Source organism: Bos javanicus, chromosome 2 (assembly GCF_032452875.1).
Source record: "Bos javanicus breed banteng chromosome 2, ARS-OSU_banteng_1.0, whole genome shotgun sequence".
In the NCBI taxonomy this organism is placed as follows: Eukaryota; Metazoa; Chordata; class Mammalia; order Artiodactyla; family Bovidae; genus Bos; species Bos javanicus.
The window spans coordinates 91,063,061-91,081,664 of NC_083869.1; the positions used below are offsets into that span (position 1 = coordinate 91,063,061).

General features: G+C 35.6%; 1 protein-coding gene across 1 annotated transcript in view; it reads left to right on the forward strand.

Moving 5' to 3' along the window:
* The window catches only part of BMPR2 (bone morphogenetic protein receptor type 2), a 151,825-nt gene that overhangs the window by 105,269 nt on the left and 27,952 nt on the right, over window positions 1–18,604 (forward strand). Inside the window, exons 4-7 of the mRNA XM_061381769.1 lie at window positions 10,031–10,141; window positions 11,222–11,313; window positions 13,763–13,993; window positions 14,735–14,849. Coding sequence (XP_061237753.1) covers window positions 10,031–10,141; window positions 11,222–11,313; window positions 13,763–13,993; window positions 14,735–14,849 — 549 coding nt within the window. The remainder of the gene's footprint in view (window positions 1–10,030; window positions 10,142–11,221; window positions 11,314–13,762; window positions 13,994–14,734; window positions 14,850–18,604) is intronic.

An 18,604-nucleotide genomic window follows, 5' to 3' on the forward strand; every position in this document is an offset into this window, starting at 1 on the left:
AAACAGTGTGAGTGGGAATAATCAATGATGGATGAGCTGATGATCTTTTCATGGAAGACCAGCTGTGCTGTTTCAAAGGTCCCTTTTAAAGAATTGTCAGATAACATGGTAGGTGCTTTGAGGGATGAGGAAATAGTTTGGAAATCATGAAATAGGTAAATTAAGGTTTTAGATATGTATTAAGGATGGTTTTCTGAATGGTGCTAATTACATATAAACTGTCCAATAAGACATATTTACCTCTGCCCCATCCCTGGTGGCTTAGAGGGTAAAGCGTGTGCCTGCAATGCAGGAGACCCAGGTTCGATCTCTGGGTTGGGAAGATCCCCTGGAGAAAGAAACGGCACCCCACTCCGGTACTCTTGCCTGGAAAATCCCGTGGATGGAGAGCCTTGTAGGCTACAGTCCACAGGGTCACAAAGAGTTGGACACAACTGAGCAACGACACGTTAATCTCAATTGCCAAGCTTTTGTTTCTTCTCTGTTCTGCCCCAGTTCATCTTTTATTAACTCTGGCCTTTTTGGTTTCTGCTACTGCCTCTGCTGCCAAAACAGTAGAAACCAATCGTTTTTCATTTGTCTGTTTGGTTTAATATTCTTCTCTTATTAATAAAATTAGATAGTTTAAAAGTACTAAATATAAGTGAAATGTGTAATGTTTCTATGATGCTTGATAGGGATTACCTACAATGATCTGTTCATTATTATTATCATAACTCCTAGGCTCGTTGCAAGGAAAAATAACCTGTTATATAGAAGAGCAGCCCTGAATGAATTTCATCTGCACGTATAGCACAGTTAAATCTTGAAAATGTACTATTGAATAACAGATTCAAGGCACAAAAGTTTTATTTATATGGAATAGAGAAATGGTCAAAACTAAGCAGGTAAAAAATATAATACTATTATGAAAGCAAGGAAATGCTTACCATGAAAGTTAGGATAATGGCTTTTTCTGGGAAGAGGGGTCATAGTAATGACCCAAGAGCAGGTAAGGGTTTTGGGGGAACCTAGATGTTCTATTTCTTGGCCTGCTGCTGCTGCTGCTAAGTCGCTTCAGTTGTGTCCGACTCTGTGCAACCTCATAGACAGCAGCCCACCAGGCTCTCCCGTCCCTGGGATTCTCCAGGCAAGAACACTGGAGTGGGTTGCCATTTCCTTCTCCAATGCATGAAAGTGAAGTCGCTCATTCATGTCCGACTCTTCACGACTCCATGGACTGCAGCCCACCAGGCTCCTCCATCCATGGGACTTTCCAGGCAAGAGTACTGGAGTGGGGTGCCATTGCCTTCTCCGTTTCTTGGCCTAGGTGGTAACTGTATGAGTATTTACTTCATAATAGTTCACCAAACACTACATTTGTATTATGAACAGTTTTGTGTATGTGGATTATGTTTTGTAATAAAAATGGTTTAAAAGAAGGAAGCCAATTATCAGAAAAACTAGGAAACAAATTTAATAGGAAAAAAGATAGCTTTTCTTAATACATCTTATTTTGCTTTCCTTATAAGAATGGGCACAAGTTATGATCATAATGAAAAGAACATCAGTCAGAGGGGTAGGAGTTATTTGTATAATGCAATTTATATTTTGTTGTCTGGTTGGCAAATGACTGGAAGATACAACTTCCACTTTTATAGTCAGGTTATTTTATGGTCATTTTCTGAAGGATCTTTAGTATGAATTCTGGATTTCGAAGTATCATTTATATGCCAGTTAGAAAAATTGCCTAGCGATCTCTTGAGTTATTTGACTTTTTGGTTTGATTCTGTATTGTGAGAATTTTAATTTGCTTTTGGTTTGTTTTACATAATGAATATTGGAATGATTGGATTTCTGTTGTAGGCTCAAATTATCTTTTCTCAATTAGGTTATTGATTTCTAAGAAATAGAAATAATTATTTTCAAAAGCTTTTGTGTGCAGTAATGATACTTTTGTTTTGTCATATCTACATGTAAAGCTGAAAAATAAAATCTGAAAAAAATAGAGACAATTACATCCTGGTAGAATTATACCAAAAATATTTTGAGAACATGACTAATGGTGTTTCTTTATACTTTTATGAAATTTTTTTGAAGGTAGCATAGTCTGCAGATTAATCTATATCTCCTGTTTAATTATATTTACTGAGAATTTTAACCTATTTATTTAAATGTTGATTTTAGACTTATTTAATGACTTTATTCCAGTGAAATATAATTAACTTTGTTAGTTTTAATTTATTCCTTAATGAGAGAAGCATAATCCTGCAATTCAGTCTTTTCAATCACAAAGAAACTATTTTAAAGATATTAAAATTATTATAAAGACTTACAAATTAAGTTTGATAGATTTTACCTTTCCTTTGTTTTCTTTTAAAGTTTTTATAGGGAAGAGGGTTAATGCAGTTTGTTTCGCTTTCTGTCTTTAGTTTTCTGCTGTTCCTTTTCTAATTTAGTCATAGAATGCCTAAACTCAACAGAATATGAAATGTTTTGTTTACTGTTGTGATTTGTTGTATTTGTTTCTTACAGGCTAGTTCTGTTTACAGTGATTAACAAGGCAAATTAAATTTAAAATGATCTTAAATATTCAAGTTTAAATACCATCTTGGGAAAAATAAGAAATCTGCCTCCACTCAGTTTGTTTTTGGGACATTAAACATAAACATTAATCTGATTATGATTATGGTATAGTTGCCATTCCAAACATAATAATTAAAACAAGTCAACATTGTTTATTCCTTGTAAAAATGTTTGTTCAAAACACTGAGCTGCACGGTATATCATCATTCCTGGAACAGTATTTAGCAATCTGAATTATTTTGCTAAGTAATTCATTTAACTCTGATCACATTAATTGTTTTGATTTTAAATGTTTTTCTCTGCTTTTATGAGAAGCACATGCTTAAATTTTTTTTAAAACTTAATCCCTAATTTGCCTTTCCGCATTGAAGTTGTAAAAGATTAAGGAGCCAACATAACCAGTTTGTGTTATGTTTAAGATTTCCTTTGTTGCTTATTGCACATGCAACAATGTTGTTCTTTCTTTGACACAGACCCAGACAAAGGCTAAGTGTAGCAAGGAAGCAGACAGCACGCCTCCAGTAGTGGCCCCTGCCTGGCTCCAGGATTTGTAAACAGAAACATCCCAGGCTCCAATGAGGCAGACAGCAGTTCCCTGTCTGTTATGCATTCAGGAAGCGCTTGCTTTTACAAGCCCAGACATTGCACACAGGCATACATAGCAGTGTTTACATTTGGCTGAGTATTTAACTGAAAAAGCTAATAGGGAAGAAGAAAAGGGTGTATTAGAACTAGCAGGACACAACAATTTCAAAGATAGCTTATATATAGCATATATGTTTCTTTTAAATATATTTTATAAAAAGAAAAAAAAAGTTTGTAGTTTTTTTGGTAAACGCTTTTTTTAATTACACACGTGTGTGAATACACATATTGAAATATTTTTCCTGGAAGTTTTTCAGGGATTTCATATTTTAGATCATGTGACATATCCTGAAAGCTTTTAATTTAAAATATTTAACCATTAGCATGATTTTAACATGTTTTAAAATCTATTTTAACACCCTTTTCCTTACTATTATGTGGATTAATAATCTCTATTTTAGATTTTGCATTATTTTATGAAATGTTATGTTTAACTTTTTTGTGCAAATTTGAGAATAAAAGCAAAGAGAATGCTGAACCTTCAGAAAAAAAAAACTAGAGGAGTTAAACAGAATTTTGGAGTTAGAAGGACTTTGGAAGTCACCAAGTATAAATACCTTTTGAAAATGGTTTTATTTTAATAGCAAACTTATAGGAACAGCACGGAAGACAGACAACATTAAAAATCTGTTGTTGCATGTAGTACAACTCTGAAAAGTATAGTAAATGGGTGGAATATACTGTATGATAATAATGTTACAAACACCGTTCAGTTGCTGTCAATAAAAAGTTTGCTTAGTTTAAAAAAACAAAAATCCAAGTGGTGGCATTGTCCAGAAACATTCAACAGGTTTATTTATAACTATTATGACATTGAACTGCTGAAACTTGTTCACTGAGACATTTTGACTTGCATTTGTGCTTTTGTGTGTCCACATTTATATTAAAAATTGACATACAGGTTTTAATGGAAAAACTGCCAATACCTGATCTGTCCTATACTTTTCCACTCAGAATCCTATCTTTTGACTCCACAGGGGGAAATGTCTAATATTCAAAATTATGAATAACAGGAAGGAGAGGGGAAAAAAATTTTTTTTTAGAATGAAATGTTTTCTGTCATAGTGGGTTCTTAAGCTCATTTTTCACACATGTAGCATACTGGTTGAATGTCTTTTGGCATAATTGTTACACATTTTTGGCATGGGTAACACACAGGTTTGTGTCTTCAGTAAAGGCCAAACACACAGGCTTCATTTGCTTCCTGCACTGTGAAAGTGCAGATTTGTTTTGACTTCCTGGGTAATTTCTCATACCAGATATTGAAAGGAAAGTTTGGAAATCAAATTTCAGTGAACTCCTAATAATGTCTAATTTTATGGACTGCTGCAGTACCGAGTCTCTATCAATTAATTTTCTTTACTATTAGTGGCCACAATAGATGCTACAAAATTTTTCTATTAAATTTTCTCTATTTTTAGAAAAGTCCCTTAGACTTTTTTTAAAAGTGTGTTTTCTTAAAATTTATATTCACTTATAACAAATTAAGCTGTCTGTTTTTAAAACCTGAGCTAGATTATAAAAACCTTAAGGTAAGCATATTGACAACATAAAGAAGAGATTGCAAAGGATGAGATGGAAAAATTGGAAATCAGATGCAGTAATCCAGGAAAACTCAAAGGTGTGAGAATCCTTAATAGTCCTTGAGAATATCACCATAGACTAGTGGACATCCAAAATTATGGCCCAGTCATGTAGAAATTTGCTCCAGTATGTTTAGTTTGAGAAGGCATAAAAAATACACACTTTTTAAGAGCATTTTATACAAAATGCTTTAAGTTAAAAAAAATATTTAATTGTAGATACTATCTTTTTTAAAAATTATATTTATTTTTAATGGATTGCTGATTGCTTTACAGTATTGGTTTGATTTCTGTCATACATCAACATGAATTAGCCATATGTGTACATATTCCCCTCCCTCTTGAATTTCCCTCACATGTCCCACCCTTTCCCACCACTCTAGGTTGTTTCAGAGTTCCTTGAGTCATACAGCAGATTTCCATTGTCTGTCTGTTTTACATAGGTTAGTATATATGCTTCCATGCTACTCATTGTCTTTTACTAAGATTTTTTGCTCTTCTGTACTAATCATTTTACCGTGGTGCTACTGGGCAAGGTAAATTGGAATCGGTAGAAATAAGGAGCTTAGTTCTGAGTATGTTGTTTAGATAGCTCTAAAATATTCAATTGGGAATATAAAGTATATTTGTTAAAGGAATGGTATGTACATCAATTGATTGTTGTTTTTGTTCTGTCTCTAAGTCATGTCTGACTCTAAGACCCCATGGGCTGTAGCATGCCAGACTTCCCTGTCCTTCACTATCTCCCGGAATTTGCTCAAAGTCATGTCCACTGAGTAGGAGATGCCATACAACCATCTCATCCTCTGTTGCTGCCTTCTCCTCCTGCCAACAATCTTTCCCATGATCAAAGTCTTTTCCAATGAATCAGCTCTTCGCATCAGGTGGCTAAAGTATTGGAGCTTCAGCTTCAGCATCAGTCCGTCCAATGAATATTCAGGGTTGATTTCCTTTAGGTTTGACTGGTGTGATCTTGCTGTCCAAATGGACCCTCAAGAGTCTTCTCCAATACCATAGTTCAAAAACAGCAGTTCTAAGGCACTCAGACTTCTTTATGGTCCAACTCTCATATCTGTACATGACTACAAAGTTATGTCTCTGCATTTTAATACACTACCTGGTTTTGTTATAGCTTTTCTTTCAAGGAGCAAGTGTCTTTTAATTTCATGGCTACAGTCACCATCAGCAGTGATTTTGGAGCCCAAGAAAATAAGTCTGTTACTGTTTTCCATTTTTTCCCCATCTATTTGCCTTGAAGAGGTAGGACCAGATGCCATGATCTTAGTTTTTTGAATGTTGAAATTTAAGCCAACTTTTTCCTTCTCTTCTTTCACCTTCATCAAGAGGCTCTTTCGTTCCTCTTTGCTTTCTGCCATTAATTGAAGTCGCTCAGTCATATCTGACTCTTTGTGACTCCGTGGACTATAGCCTACCACGCTCCTCCGTCCATGGTATTTTCCAGGTAAGAATACTGGAGTGCGTTGTCATTTCCTTCTCCAGGAGATCTTCCCACCCCAGGGATTGAATCTGGGTCTCCCGCATTGTAGGCAGACACTTTACCGTCTGAGCCACCAGGGAAGTCCATTCTGCAATTAGGGTGGTATCATATACATATCTGAAGTTATTCATATTTTTCCCAGTAATCTTGATTCCAGCTTGTGATTTATCTAGCTTAGCATTTCACATGATGTACTCTGGATGTAAGTTAAATAAGCAGGGTGGCAATACACAGCCTTGACGTACTCCTTTCCCAATTTTCAACTAGTCCATTGTTCCATGTCTAGTTTTAACTGTTTTTTTTTTTTTTGACCTGCATATAAGTTTCTCAGGAGGCAGGTCAGGTGGTCTGGTATTCCCATCTCTTTAAGAATTTTCCACAATGTGTTGTGATCCACATGAATTGTTTAAAAAGTGAAAGTCACTCAAATGTGTCCCAACTCTGCAACCCCATGGAGTATACAGTCCATGGAATTCCCCAGGCCGGAATACTGGAGTGGGTAGGATTTCTCTTTTCCAGGAGATCTTCCCAACCCAGGGATCGAACCCAGGTCTCTTGCATTGCAGGTAGATTCTTTACCAGCAGAGCCTCAAGGGAAGCCCAAGAATACTGGAGTGGGTAGCCTATCCCTTCTCCAGCGGACTGCAGTTATTTAATGCATATATTCTAGAAATCAGCTGTTTATGTCTTAATCTAAGAGATTTTCAAGGTGCATTCACATAATTATTTGTACACAGCTAAATAGTTGTGTCAGATAAAAGCTTGTGAGTTCTAGCTCCTCAACATTGGTTTAGAGAATCCAAATTTTGACTCTTCCTACAAGTTTCCTGTTCAAGAATGTCTTCATTTAGGCCAAATGTGAAACATAGTGCCTCATATTTCCATCCTTGTGGTTTTTCTACATCTGGCCTGTTCAGAGGATATCACTTGCCTTTTATTACTTATAAATTCAGCAGTTATATTCTTATCAAGCATGTTTAAATCACACCCCTTAAAACATCTGTCAGTGGCTCAAGTACCATTTTTAAGACTGGGTACATAGATCTCTTCTCAGCTATTTCAGGTTTTCTTTCCATAGTAAAAAACATATAATGACTACAAAATCTATTGAATTCCACTACAGAATAAGATGGATTTTTATTTAGGTTTCTGGCCCCTTTGTTTTTAAATCTTCTCCATTACTTAAAGATAATGCCATGTTTATTAATTTTGCTAAATAAAATGTGGATCTTTTGCAGAAGAAAACCTTACCTGATTATGGTTCTAATGGTAGCCATTGCTTTGTAATCTGAAAATGTCATTATCAAAACCATTTACATATAGATAATGCTGAACAGGCTGCTGTCTGAATAGATATACAACTGTGAGAAACATTTTTTTGATTTACGACTGCATTTGTTCCTTATAGAATCTGTTCTTTTTTTATTTCTGTAACATTCTTGTTGGCTTCATAATCAATGCCAAGCTTCTCCTCATAAACACCATTCCAAAACTTCTGATTTCATATCAGTCTGATCTATCTAGCAATGATTTTTCAACAGCTTACAGCTATGCAGAACAGTTTAATTATATTCATACTTAACATCTTTTAAATGGTTTTTTTCTCCCTCCCCTTCTATAGATCATTCTAAATAAATCATTTGATTATCCCATGTCAATGATTCTTCTAAGATGTAGATAGCCCGGTTTATTTGATTTATTATGTGCCTATTTTCGGAGAAGGCAATGGTACCCCACTCCAGTACTCCTGCCTGGAATATCCCGTGGACGGAGGAGCCTGGTGGGCTGCAGTCCATGGGGTCGCTACGAGTTGGATACGACTGAGCGACTTCACTTCCACTTTTCACTTTTCACTTTCATGCATTGGAGAAGGAGGTGGCAACCCACTCCAGTGTTCTTGCCTGGAGAATCCTGGGGACGGGGGAGCCTGGTGGGCTGCTGTCTGTGGGGTCGCATAGAGTTGGACATGACTGAAGCGACTTAGCAGTGCCTATTTTAGTAATCTTACAGTGTTTTTATAGTCTTATAATGTCTTGTAGTGTTTTTAAGACATTATTAACTCATGTATGTGTTTGAATTACACAAGAAAATAAATACCCATTTAAATAATTAGCCTTTCTAATTTGGAAATAGGAAATCTTTGTTTCATATTAGATTTGTGAATTTTATTAATCCAGTTAGAGAACAGCTTCATTCTATCAAAAATAAATTTTGTCTGTCACATTTGCTACTGATAATTTGTCTCTGTATATCCACACTGAATTGAGTCTCGGGGACAGAGTTTGTGTGAAATGGAAGAGAATAACTTTATTGCTTTGCCATGCAAAGGGGGCAATAGCCAGCTAATGCCCTCAAAACTGTGTCCTAACCTGGGAGAGATGGTTTGTGAGGAGTCTCACAGTCAAGGAGTGGGGTTGCCTATAAGGACCTGGGTTCCTGCAAGGCCTGCATCCCTTCAATTTAGGATTCATCTAGTGGTCTCCTGATGGGATTCTGGGATTCTGTGGTAACTGTGACCTTCTTTCTGGAATGAAGAATGCTTCATCAGCTAGTTAGCATGTTCCATTTGGTGGAGGTTTTAGTACTGTAGAAGAACTCAAGGATATTGATATGTATATTCCTTGAGGAGGAACCAGGACCCTGCTTCAGAACTGCACTATTGTTTCTTGACTGCTCCTCCATTTCTCTGCAGCCCTCTCATTTTATTGATTAGCAACTGTTTGAATCTATCCTTTGAAACTCAGGGGAAGTCTTAAAGGCTGAATGAAACCTATTTCCTTCAAACAAGAAACAGGGGACATGGGGTTTTGTGCCCAGAAACCCCACAGGGTCCTTCTTGGTTTCACATTGGTGCTAAGATTCTAGGCAGGTACTTCTTTTTAAATGTTACATGAAATTGGATTTAATTTTGTATGTCCTTTTATTATTTCATTATAAATTGTAGTGATTTCCTAAGTTTTTACCTTGGGAAACTACAAGTAGAGGAGCAAATTAAATCCAAAGAAAGCGAAGAAAAAGAATAAAAGTTAGATGAGGGATCAGTTGAGTTGAAAACAGGAAATTAATAGAGAAAAAGCAACAAAACCAAAAGCTGGTTCTTTAAAAAGATCAATAAAGTTGATAAACTTCTAGCAAGGCTTCCAAGATAAAATTAAAAAAATAAATATCTAATAATCAGAAATGAAAAAAATGTCATACCTACAGATCCCGTGGATAGTAAAGGAAAATTATGAACAACTTTTTGTTAACAAATACAATAGCTTCAATGTACTGGACCAATTCCTTGAAAGGACAATTGTACTGGACAATCTACCACAACTCACATGGGGAGAAATATATAATCTGAATAGGTATTTATCTATTAAAGAAATTCAATAAATAAATAATGCTTCCTTAAACCAAAAGTACCAAGCTGAGATGGTTTCACTGTTTAATTCTAGCAACTGTTTAATTCTAGCAACTGTTTAAAGAAGAAATGATGCCGGTTATCTACAACTTCTCCTAGAAAATAGAAGCACAGCTACCAGGCATTTCAGTGTTGTGGGTCTATATAAAATAATTTGTATGATTAAATATATGTGCGATTTTCAATTATTACAAATTTGTTATTAATTTTTCTTTTCCTTTGATGCAAAAACATTGCTGATTTGACTGTATATTGATATAGCCTGTCTATAAGTAGTTAGCAAAATACCGGATAGAAAGGATGACTGTATTTAAAAATTTTACTTTCTTTTAGGTCCACCTCATTCATTTAACCGAGATGAGACAATAATCATTGCATTGGCATCAGTCTCTGTATTAGCTGTTTTGATAGTTGCCTTATGCTTTGGATATAGGATGCTGACAGGTAAAAATGCAGGTTTTTGTTTTGTTTATTATTTATTTTGTAATGTTTATTAAACATTGTGTTTAATCAGAATTGATTTTCTTTAAAAAACAATTTTTCATTGTAAAAAGCATCTGTTTGCTGCAGTAGCCCTGCAGCCATCCTTCTGTCTTAAACTTTTTCCCCTAGTTTTTGTGAAAGGTTTCAAACGTAACAGAATACTCATCACCCAGCTTCGATGATTATCACATCTGTACATCATGTATAGGCCCACTCACCCTACCTTTCCATGCTGTTGGATTATTTTGAAATAAATTGAAAGTATCCCTCATCTATAAATATTTTAGTATTATGTCTGGAGTATAAAGACTTAAAATATATATAAACACAATACCATTTTCACATCTAAAAATAACAGTAATTAAAAATAATTCCTAATCATCAGCTGTCTGCTACTGCTGCTGCTGCTAAGTCACGTCAGTTGTGTCCAACTCTGTGTGACCCCATAGACGACAGCCCACCAGGCCCCTCCATCCCTGGAATTCTCCAGGCAAGAACACTGGAGTGGGTTGCCATTTCCTTCTCCAACACATGAAAGTGAAAAGTGAAAGTGAAGTTTCACAGTCGTGTCTGACTCTTAGCGATCCCTTGGACTGAAGCCTACCAGGCTCCTGTGTCCATGGGAGTTTCCAGGCAAGAGTACTGGAGTGGGTCGCCAGTGCCTTCTCTGCGTCAGCTGTCTAGTTGGTTCTAATAAACGTTTGATTTGATAAGCTTTTTAGGAAATGAGCACCCGTTCATTGATTTGAATAATTTTAATAAAACCTTCCTTAATATTTCTGTCCATTTCTTAGGGTTTTACACTGGGTGTACTGGAACCATCTCCCAGAGTTCAGTTTTCATGTTATTCATTATTTATCTTCATTTATAGATGATTGTTAGTTTAGTAAATAGTTTTAGTCCCTTTGATATTAGGTATAAGTTATGCTGTCTATCCTTCTGCAGATCTTCTATTTAACTGTAATATATAAAAATGTATAATAAATATTTTCACTTTTAAGAGAACTACGAATTAGGAAGTTCTTTTTCTAATTTCTGTAGGAGACCGCAAACAAGGTCTTCACAGTATGAATATGATGGAGGCAGCAGCATCAGAGCCCTCTCTTGACCTAGATAATCTGAAACTGCTGGAGGTAAGATTGCGTTCAGATTATAGACTGTTTTTTTGTTTTTTTCTGTCCACATAGTACATCTGAGACAGTGATTAATTCATTTATTCAATGACCATTTATTATGAATTTTGTGTCAAGACCTCTTCAAGGCACTGAGAATGTTGGTGACCAATACAGATACATGAGGCTTATATTCTAGTGAGAAGGAGTCTACAAGAGGGTAAATAAATGAAGGTACAGTTGACCCTTGAACAACATGAGTGTGAACTGTATGGGTCCACTCGTACACAGATATTTTTTCAATAATAGATATTACTACACCATCCATATTTGATTAAATCTGTGGATGTAGAACCATGGACCAGAAGAAGCATGTTTGTATGAGGGTCACCTATAAGCTATATGTGGATTTTTGGACTATGTGGAGATTAGGTGTCCCTAACCCCACATTGTGGAAAGGTCACTATATATTTCAAGTAGTAGTAAGTGCTATGGAGAAAAAAATGCAAATGAGATGAGAAAGTTACAGAAAGGGGTTAGTAAGGAAAGTATATTAAGAAAGGAGATAATCTTTGAGTAGAGACTTGAACAGACTATGGGAATACAGATATACAGATTCTCAGAGAAAATGTACAGGCAAGGAATCCATGGTAGATGCCAAATAAACATTACTTGTTTGTGTTTTATGTATTGTATAGGTACATACAAATATTATGTTTTGCATAAAATTAAATTTTAATTTGGTTATATCTCAGAACCTGTGTTAAAAGTCTCACCATGATGAATGTTTTTATGCTGTTTATTAGGATAACTGAAGTATAATGTCTAAACCAGAGACTGTTAAATGATAGATCTGGTATATAAAACATTTTAAGAACTTTCTTTTTGGGAGGAAAATATAGTAAAAGTGAAAAGCAAAATTCAAAAAAGGTATTTCAGTGCGTAAAGAATTGATAAAGAGCTGGTAGAAATCAACATGAAATAAACAATCCATTAAAAATAGACAAAAGAGATGAATTGTCAATTCACAGAAGTATGCCTAGTAGTAGTAGTAGTGGTAGTCGCTCAGTTGTGTTCCACTCTTTGCTATCCCATGGGCTGTAACCCGCCAGGCTCTTCTGTCCATTGAATTCTCCACGTAAGAATACTGGAGTGGGTTGCCATTCCTTTCTGCAGAAGATCTTCCTGATCCAGGAATCGAACCTGGGTCTCCTGAATTGCAGGCAGATTCCTTACCATCTGGCTTCCCTGGTGGCTCAGACAGTAAAGCGTCTGCCTACAATGTGGGAGACCTGGGTTCAATCCCTGGGTTGGGAAGATCCCCCGGAAAAGGAAATGGCAACCCACTCCAGTACTTTTGCCTGGAAAATCCCATGGACAGAGGAGTCTGGCAGGCTACAGTCCATGGGGTCACAAAGAGTCAGACACGACTGAGTGACTTCACTTTCTTTACCGTCTGAGTTACAGGGAAGTATGCCTAGTAAATGTATAATAAGATGTCCTGTTTACTAAATTGGAAAAAATATGAATTAAAACCATTAGGAAATTGTTCTGGATTGAGTAAAAGAAACAATCCAACCATTGCTTTTTACCTTTGCTTTGATACAGCCTTTCTAAAGGGCAATCTTATCTGTTTGTAAATATTTAAATTAGGAATAGTGAATGAAATATAACAAATAATCATTAAATAAATGGTGGTAAATTCCTAAGCTTTTTTCAGTAAAAAGGCAGAGAAGTTCCAGAAGCCAGAAATGAAGAGAACAGTTGTAAATTGCTGGGGGTTTTGAGTAATTTTTTATTGTATTATACTAGAATCTATAAATATTATGTTGTGAAGACTGTATTCTGTTCTATTCTTATAAAGTGTATTCATTTCATTGTTGGTTTTGGTAGGCAGTTATCTTCGTTAGGCATATTACAAACTTATCTCTTGTTATTGATCCTTTACCTGGAGTCTGTCCCATGCATTAGTTGGATTTCCCACTCTCTGACTCTTCTTTTTGGGATTCTGCCTTCATTCTCCATCGGCAATTGTTGCCCTAAATTCTGTTCCCTGGTTTCTGAGGCCTGAAAGATTTTCTATTGCAATTTTTGATCCCAATACACAGTGCAGATTTCAGCCTGCTCACAGACTGAACACTATAAAATGAATATCTCAGGCTATGCCATTTCTTTCTTTTAAATGTTAACTCCCCTCAGGATCTACCTTCTTTTGTTCATTCCACCACATTTTTAGATTTCTTTTAAAAAATTTTGTTCAGAGTTTATAATTGTCATCTTTGGAAGGGCTGGGTATGGTACTTGTTTCTGAGCTGTGTAGGATGCCTAATTTGTTAGTTTATTGATAATGGAGTAATTCAGACTAAGCGTTAGAGACCTGTTGGATACATACGGATTTATACTTTAGTAAATTTGATTGTTCAGTTGTGAAGAAATAACATCTTGCTTTTTTTTCAAAACAAACTTACAGCTGATTGGCCGGGGTCGATATGGAGCTGTATATAAAGGTTCCTTAGATGAACGTCCAGTTGCTGTAAAAGTATTTTCCTTTGCAAACCGTCAGAATTTTATCAATGAGAAGAACATTTACAGAGTGCCTTTGATGGAACATGACAACATTGCTCGCTTTATAGTTGGAGATGAGAGAGTCACTGCAGATGGACGCATGGAGTATTTGCTTGTGATGGAGTATTATCCCAATGTAAGTTCTTCTTAAAAAGTTTACTGACATTTATGTTAATTGGATTTGTAAGAGGATCCCCATTACGTAGAGAGTTGCTGTTTTGCAAACTGAGTATTAATGGTCTACAGTGAAATAAGGATTTTATCCCAGAATGTGAATGAAACTGTTTAGTGCCCTGAACCTCTGTCACTCTGTCTCTGTCTGTCTCTTAGCAAGACTTTTTGATGAAGGAGGCAGTGCTTTGATTGACATTTACTCTGATGCGTGCTCTTTATCTCAGCCTGGTAATAAAGAATTTATGGATGAGGACCTTGAGTAGCAATGACACATATATTTACAAAAGCCTTCTGATTGTAAAAAAGTTTTCTACATAATAGGATAATTTGGTTTTGTCCTGGTAAAATATACCGTGTAAAGAAACAGTTGTAAAGAAACCGTGTAAAGAAACAGTTTTTCTATCTTGTTGATAAATCAAAGAAGCCTTTAAAATGAAATTAAATAACCTTTCATAATTTTTAATACTGGAGGCATAAAAATTGATAATGTCTAAATTCTACTTTCCATTCTCTCTTCCTTTCTCTACCCACAGAAATGTCTTTTCTTACTTCATTGTTCTGAAATGTCATGATTCATTAGACCTCCTTTGAATCCTGACATATGCAAATCCCTTTATACAGTTGCTCACTTACCTCCTCATGTTCAAATAAAGTAATTCCACTTTTTCTCCCCTTCCCCTTTTACTTTTTTCCCTCCGTATAGGGATCTCTATGCAAGTATTTAAGTCTCCATACAAGTGACTGGGTAAGCTCTTGCCGTCTGGCTCATTCTGTGACTAGAGGATTGGCTTATCTTCATACTGAATTACCACGAGGAGGTAAGACAATGACAAGACTCTGAAAACCATGTGGGGACACAATTCACAAAGGGAAGCTTTATTTGTATCTTCAGAATAAAAGTATGTTTTATATTACAGCAGATAGTTGTTTAAAAGATCTAGTGTGAGGAAACGTATTTGAAATTTAACAAGAAGAATAAGAAAAAGGACTTCATTACTCTAGCCAAGTCATGGATTCCATTGAGATTTTAATTAAAGCTATGAACACTCTCCCTGTAAAGATACACGTATGGGCATACTTTAAAAAATATTCTTGTGATTGTAGGGGTTCTCAATCTTTTGAAGTTCCTCTCTGGCCCTAGTTTAAGAACCTCTTAGCTGGACTGCATTGTATTTTCCTTGTATTTATTTTGCTTATTTAAATGAACTACAAATGCATTGTTACTTCTTTAGGTACACATTCTGTAGTTTGGTTGGTCTTTAGTATAAAACCCAATTGTATCTTTTTTATAAATCAGTGCTTCTCTTAGCTAGCATTGCTGCTGCTGCTGCTGCTGCTAAGTCGCTTCAGTCGTGTGACTCTGTGCGACCCCATAGATGGCAGCCCACCAGGCTCCCCCTGTCCCTGGGATTCTCCAGGCAAGAACACTGGAGTGGGTTGCCATTTCCTTCTCCAGTGCATGAGAGTGAAAAGTGAAAGTGAAGTCGCTCAGTCGTGTCCGACTCTTAGTGACCCCATGGACTGCGGCCTACCAGGCTCCTTCGTCCATGGGATTTTCCAGGCAAGAGTACAGGAGTGGGGTGCCATCGCCTTCTCCATAGCTAGCACTAGGTTTGTTCAAATTTATCAGGGAGGAGAATAAAACAGATTTCAATGAGAATGACTATTTTTTTCCTTTCTCATGTAAGAATCTAGACAGAGACAGTCTTCACATTTCTTTTGGTAGCACCATAGTAGTTTTAGGGGCCCAGACTCATATATTTCTCCTCCATTAATCTTTATATGTAGCTGATGTTTTCAGGATCACCTCATTGTCCATCATGCTATATGCTAATCAGAGAAAAGAAAGAATAGAAGGAAATGCCCCTTTTTACTTCCAGAAGTCCCACTCTTGTGCTTGTTTTCTTTCCCAGAGGTTAGTCCATGCTTTCCCACCACACTTAGCTGCAAGGGATGTTTCAGTGCAGTGTATGTGTGTTTGTTAGTTTTAGCTAGGTGCATTGCTGCTTCAAATAACGAGAATGCATGGTGAGGAGTCAGTCTTCGCCAGTGTGTCAATACTGAATGGTTGTATTATGTCAATGAGTATAGTGCTATAACTACAGTTTTATTTAGCCTTTATGTACATTTTTGCTAGTTTTCCAAAGCATCTTTTTTAAATATATTTGTTCTCTTCACTTTGTTTCAAAGTACACCTCATATCATATCACAGGCCCCTCAAAATTAGCTTTGCTATAAAACTGTCTTTGCGTTTACATCCCTTACAGCAATTTTCTTGCCATACATTCTTTTTTCACTTTCTCTGACCTCTGTAATGAAGAGAATTTTTAATGTATCAATTTCTTAGATCTTTGTTCCATTGTATAATAGCATGGATCATCATTTTTAGCTGCTGCTTCATATATAAGTAATTTCTCCTGAATAATTTATCAGTTCATTTATCTTGACATCTTGCTTTTCTTGAATACAGAATTGGTCAATGTTATTGCCTATGTCAGCAACTTGATGCACTTACTTTAGTGCATTAACCATTTGTATTGTGTTTCTTTATTCTTAAATATTATAACTCCTTTAAAGAGCTGGCTTAAAACAAAAATTAAAATACCATCCTATCCTCCTTTTCAAAGCTCGCATGATTCAGAAAGTTTTCCAGTCAAACTTTGGCTGGAAAGAATGATTGCCATCATATAGGAGTTTTATTTAAACACAGATTCTATTCTTAAACATCACCTTATATTATTACTGAATAGTTAACCTTAAATAAAAAAACAACTGAGTATATGCTATTGTAGAAAACATCAGTATAATAGCTATTTAAATTTTTAGTACCTAATTATTTAAAAAATATTCCGCAAATCACTTTGGTCAGAATGGCCATCATCTAAAGGTCTACAAGAATAAATGCTGGAGAGAGTGTGTAGAGAAAGGAATCCTTTTATACTGTTGGTGGAAATATAAATTGGCACAGCCACTATGGAGAATAGTATGGAAGTTCCTTAAAAACCTAAAAATAGAGTTACCTTATTATCCTAAAGTCCCATTCCTGGGCACATATCCAGAGAAAACGATAATTCAAAAAGATACATGTATCCCAGTGTTCATTGCAGCACTATTTACAATATCCAAGGAACGTACATGTCCATCAATAGATGAAGATAAGTAAGATATGATATATATAAAAGGGAAATATATATAAATTATACACACATATAAAGGGAATATTGTGTTATGTGCTACTGAGCCATGAAATAATTCCATTTGCAGCAACATGGATGGACCTAGAGATTATCATACTAAGTGAATTAAGCCAAACAAATATCATATGGTATCACTTGTATGTAGAGTCTGCAAACAGAAAAAGATATAAATGAACTTATTTACAAAACAAAATAGACCTACAGACATAGAAAACAAACTGTGGTTACCAAAGGGGAAGGGGGAAAAGGATATGGACTTCAGTAGTTGTGACTCTTGGGCTCTAGAGCCCAGGCTCAGTAGTTACTGCACGTGGGCTCAGTTGTTCCACCTTTTATTTCCTTTATAATATTATCACAAAGTATTACCCTAGTTTCCCCTCTTGCTGGCTCACTGACTCATTGCATTGTATTGGTATGGTGTTATACAAACATTTTCAGGTATCTCTATAAATTTTCTTATATAAATATCAGCTCAAGATTAAACCATATATACTTATGTTCTGGTTTTATCCAGAATAAGAAATGTAGCTCTTTTACTAGTTGAGTGAGCCATGTTAGTACAAACTTTAGGAAGACTGGACCAGGAAGTAAGTAGGAAGGGGAACAAATGAGAAAGAAGTCAACTCTTAGAAACCTAATAATTGCTATTTTTCTTCCAGTTGTGCTATTGCGTTTTCCTCCCCGTATCAAAGGAATCCTTTTTTTTTTTCCTTTTGAGCTTTTATTTGGTATTGGGCTATAACTGATTAACAGAGTTGTGATAGTTGCAAGTGAATAGCGAAGGGTCTCAGTTATATTCATCCATTCTCCCACAAACCCTCCTCCCATCCAGGCTACCACATAACATTGAGCAGAATTCCATGTGCTATACAATAGTCCTTGTTGGTTATCCATTTAAAATATAGCAGTGTGTACATGACCATCCCAAACTCCCTAACTATCCCTCCCCAGCCCTGTAAGTAAGTTCATTTTATGTCTGTGAGTCTCTTTCTGTTTTGTAAGTAAGTTCATTTGTATCATTTCTTTTTGGTCAAAGGAATCATTATCTTCTGTCTTTGGTTTTATTGTTGGTGAAATTGCAGTTTAATACATGTTAATGAGAGTAATAAATGTAAATACTGAGTCTTTTTGTGCCTAAATGTAAGCATTCTGTTTGTTTTTATCATTGACTTTGTTCTCATTGCTCTATTTCTTTATATAACTAAGAAGTTATTTTAAATTTTGAGTATTGTACTATAGATTTTTTTTTCCTTTTAAGAGCTGTGGTTTTATTTCAATATAAGATTTATATAAAGTTTTTTTTTTAATTTTATTGAAGTATAGTTGATTTCCAATGTTCTATTAATTTCTACTGTACTACAGAGTGACTCAGCTGT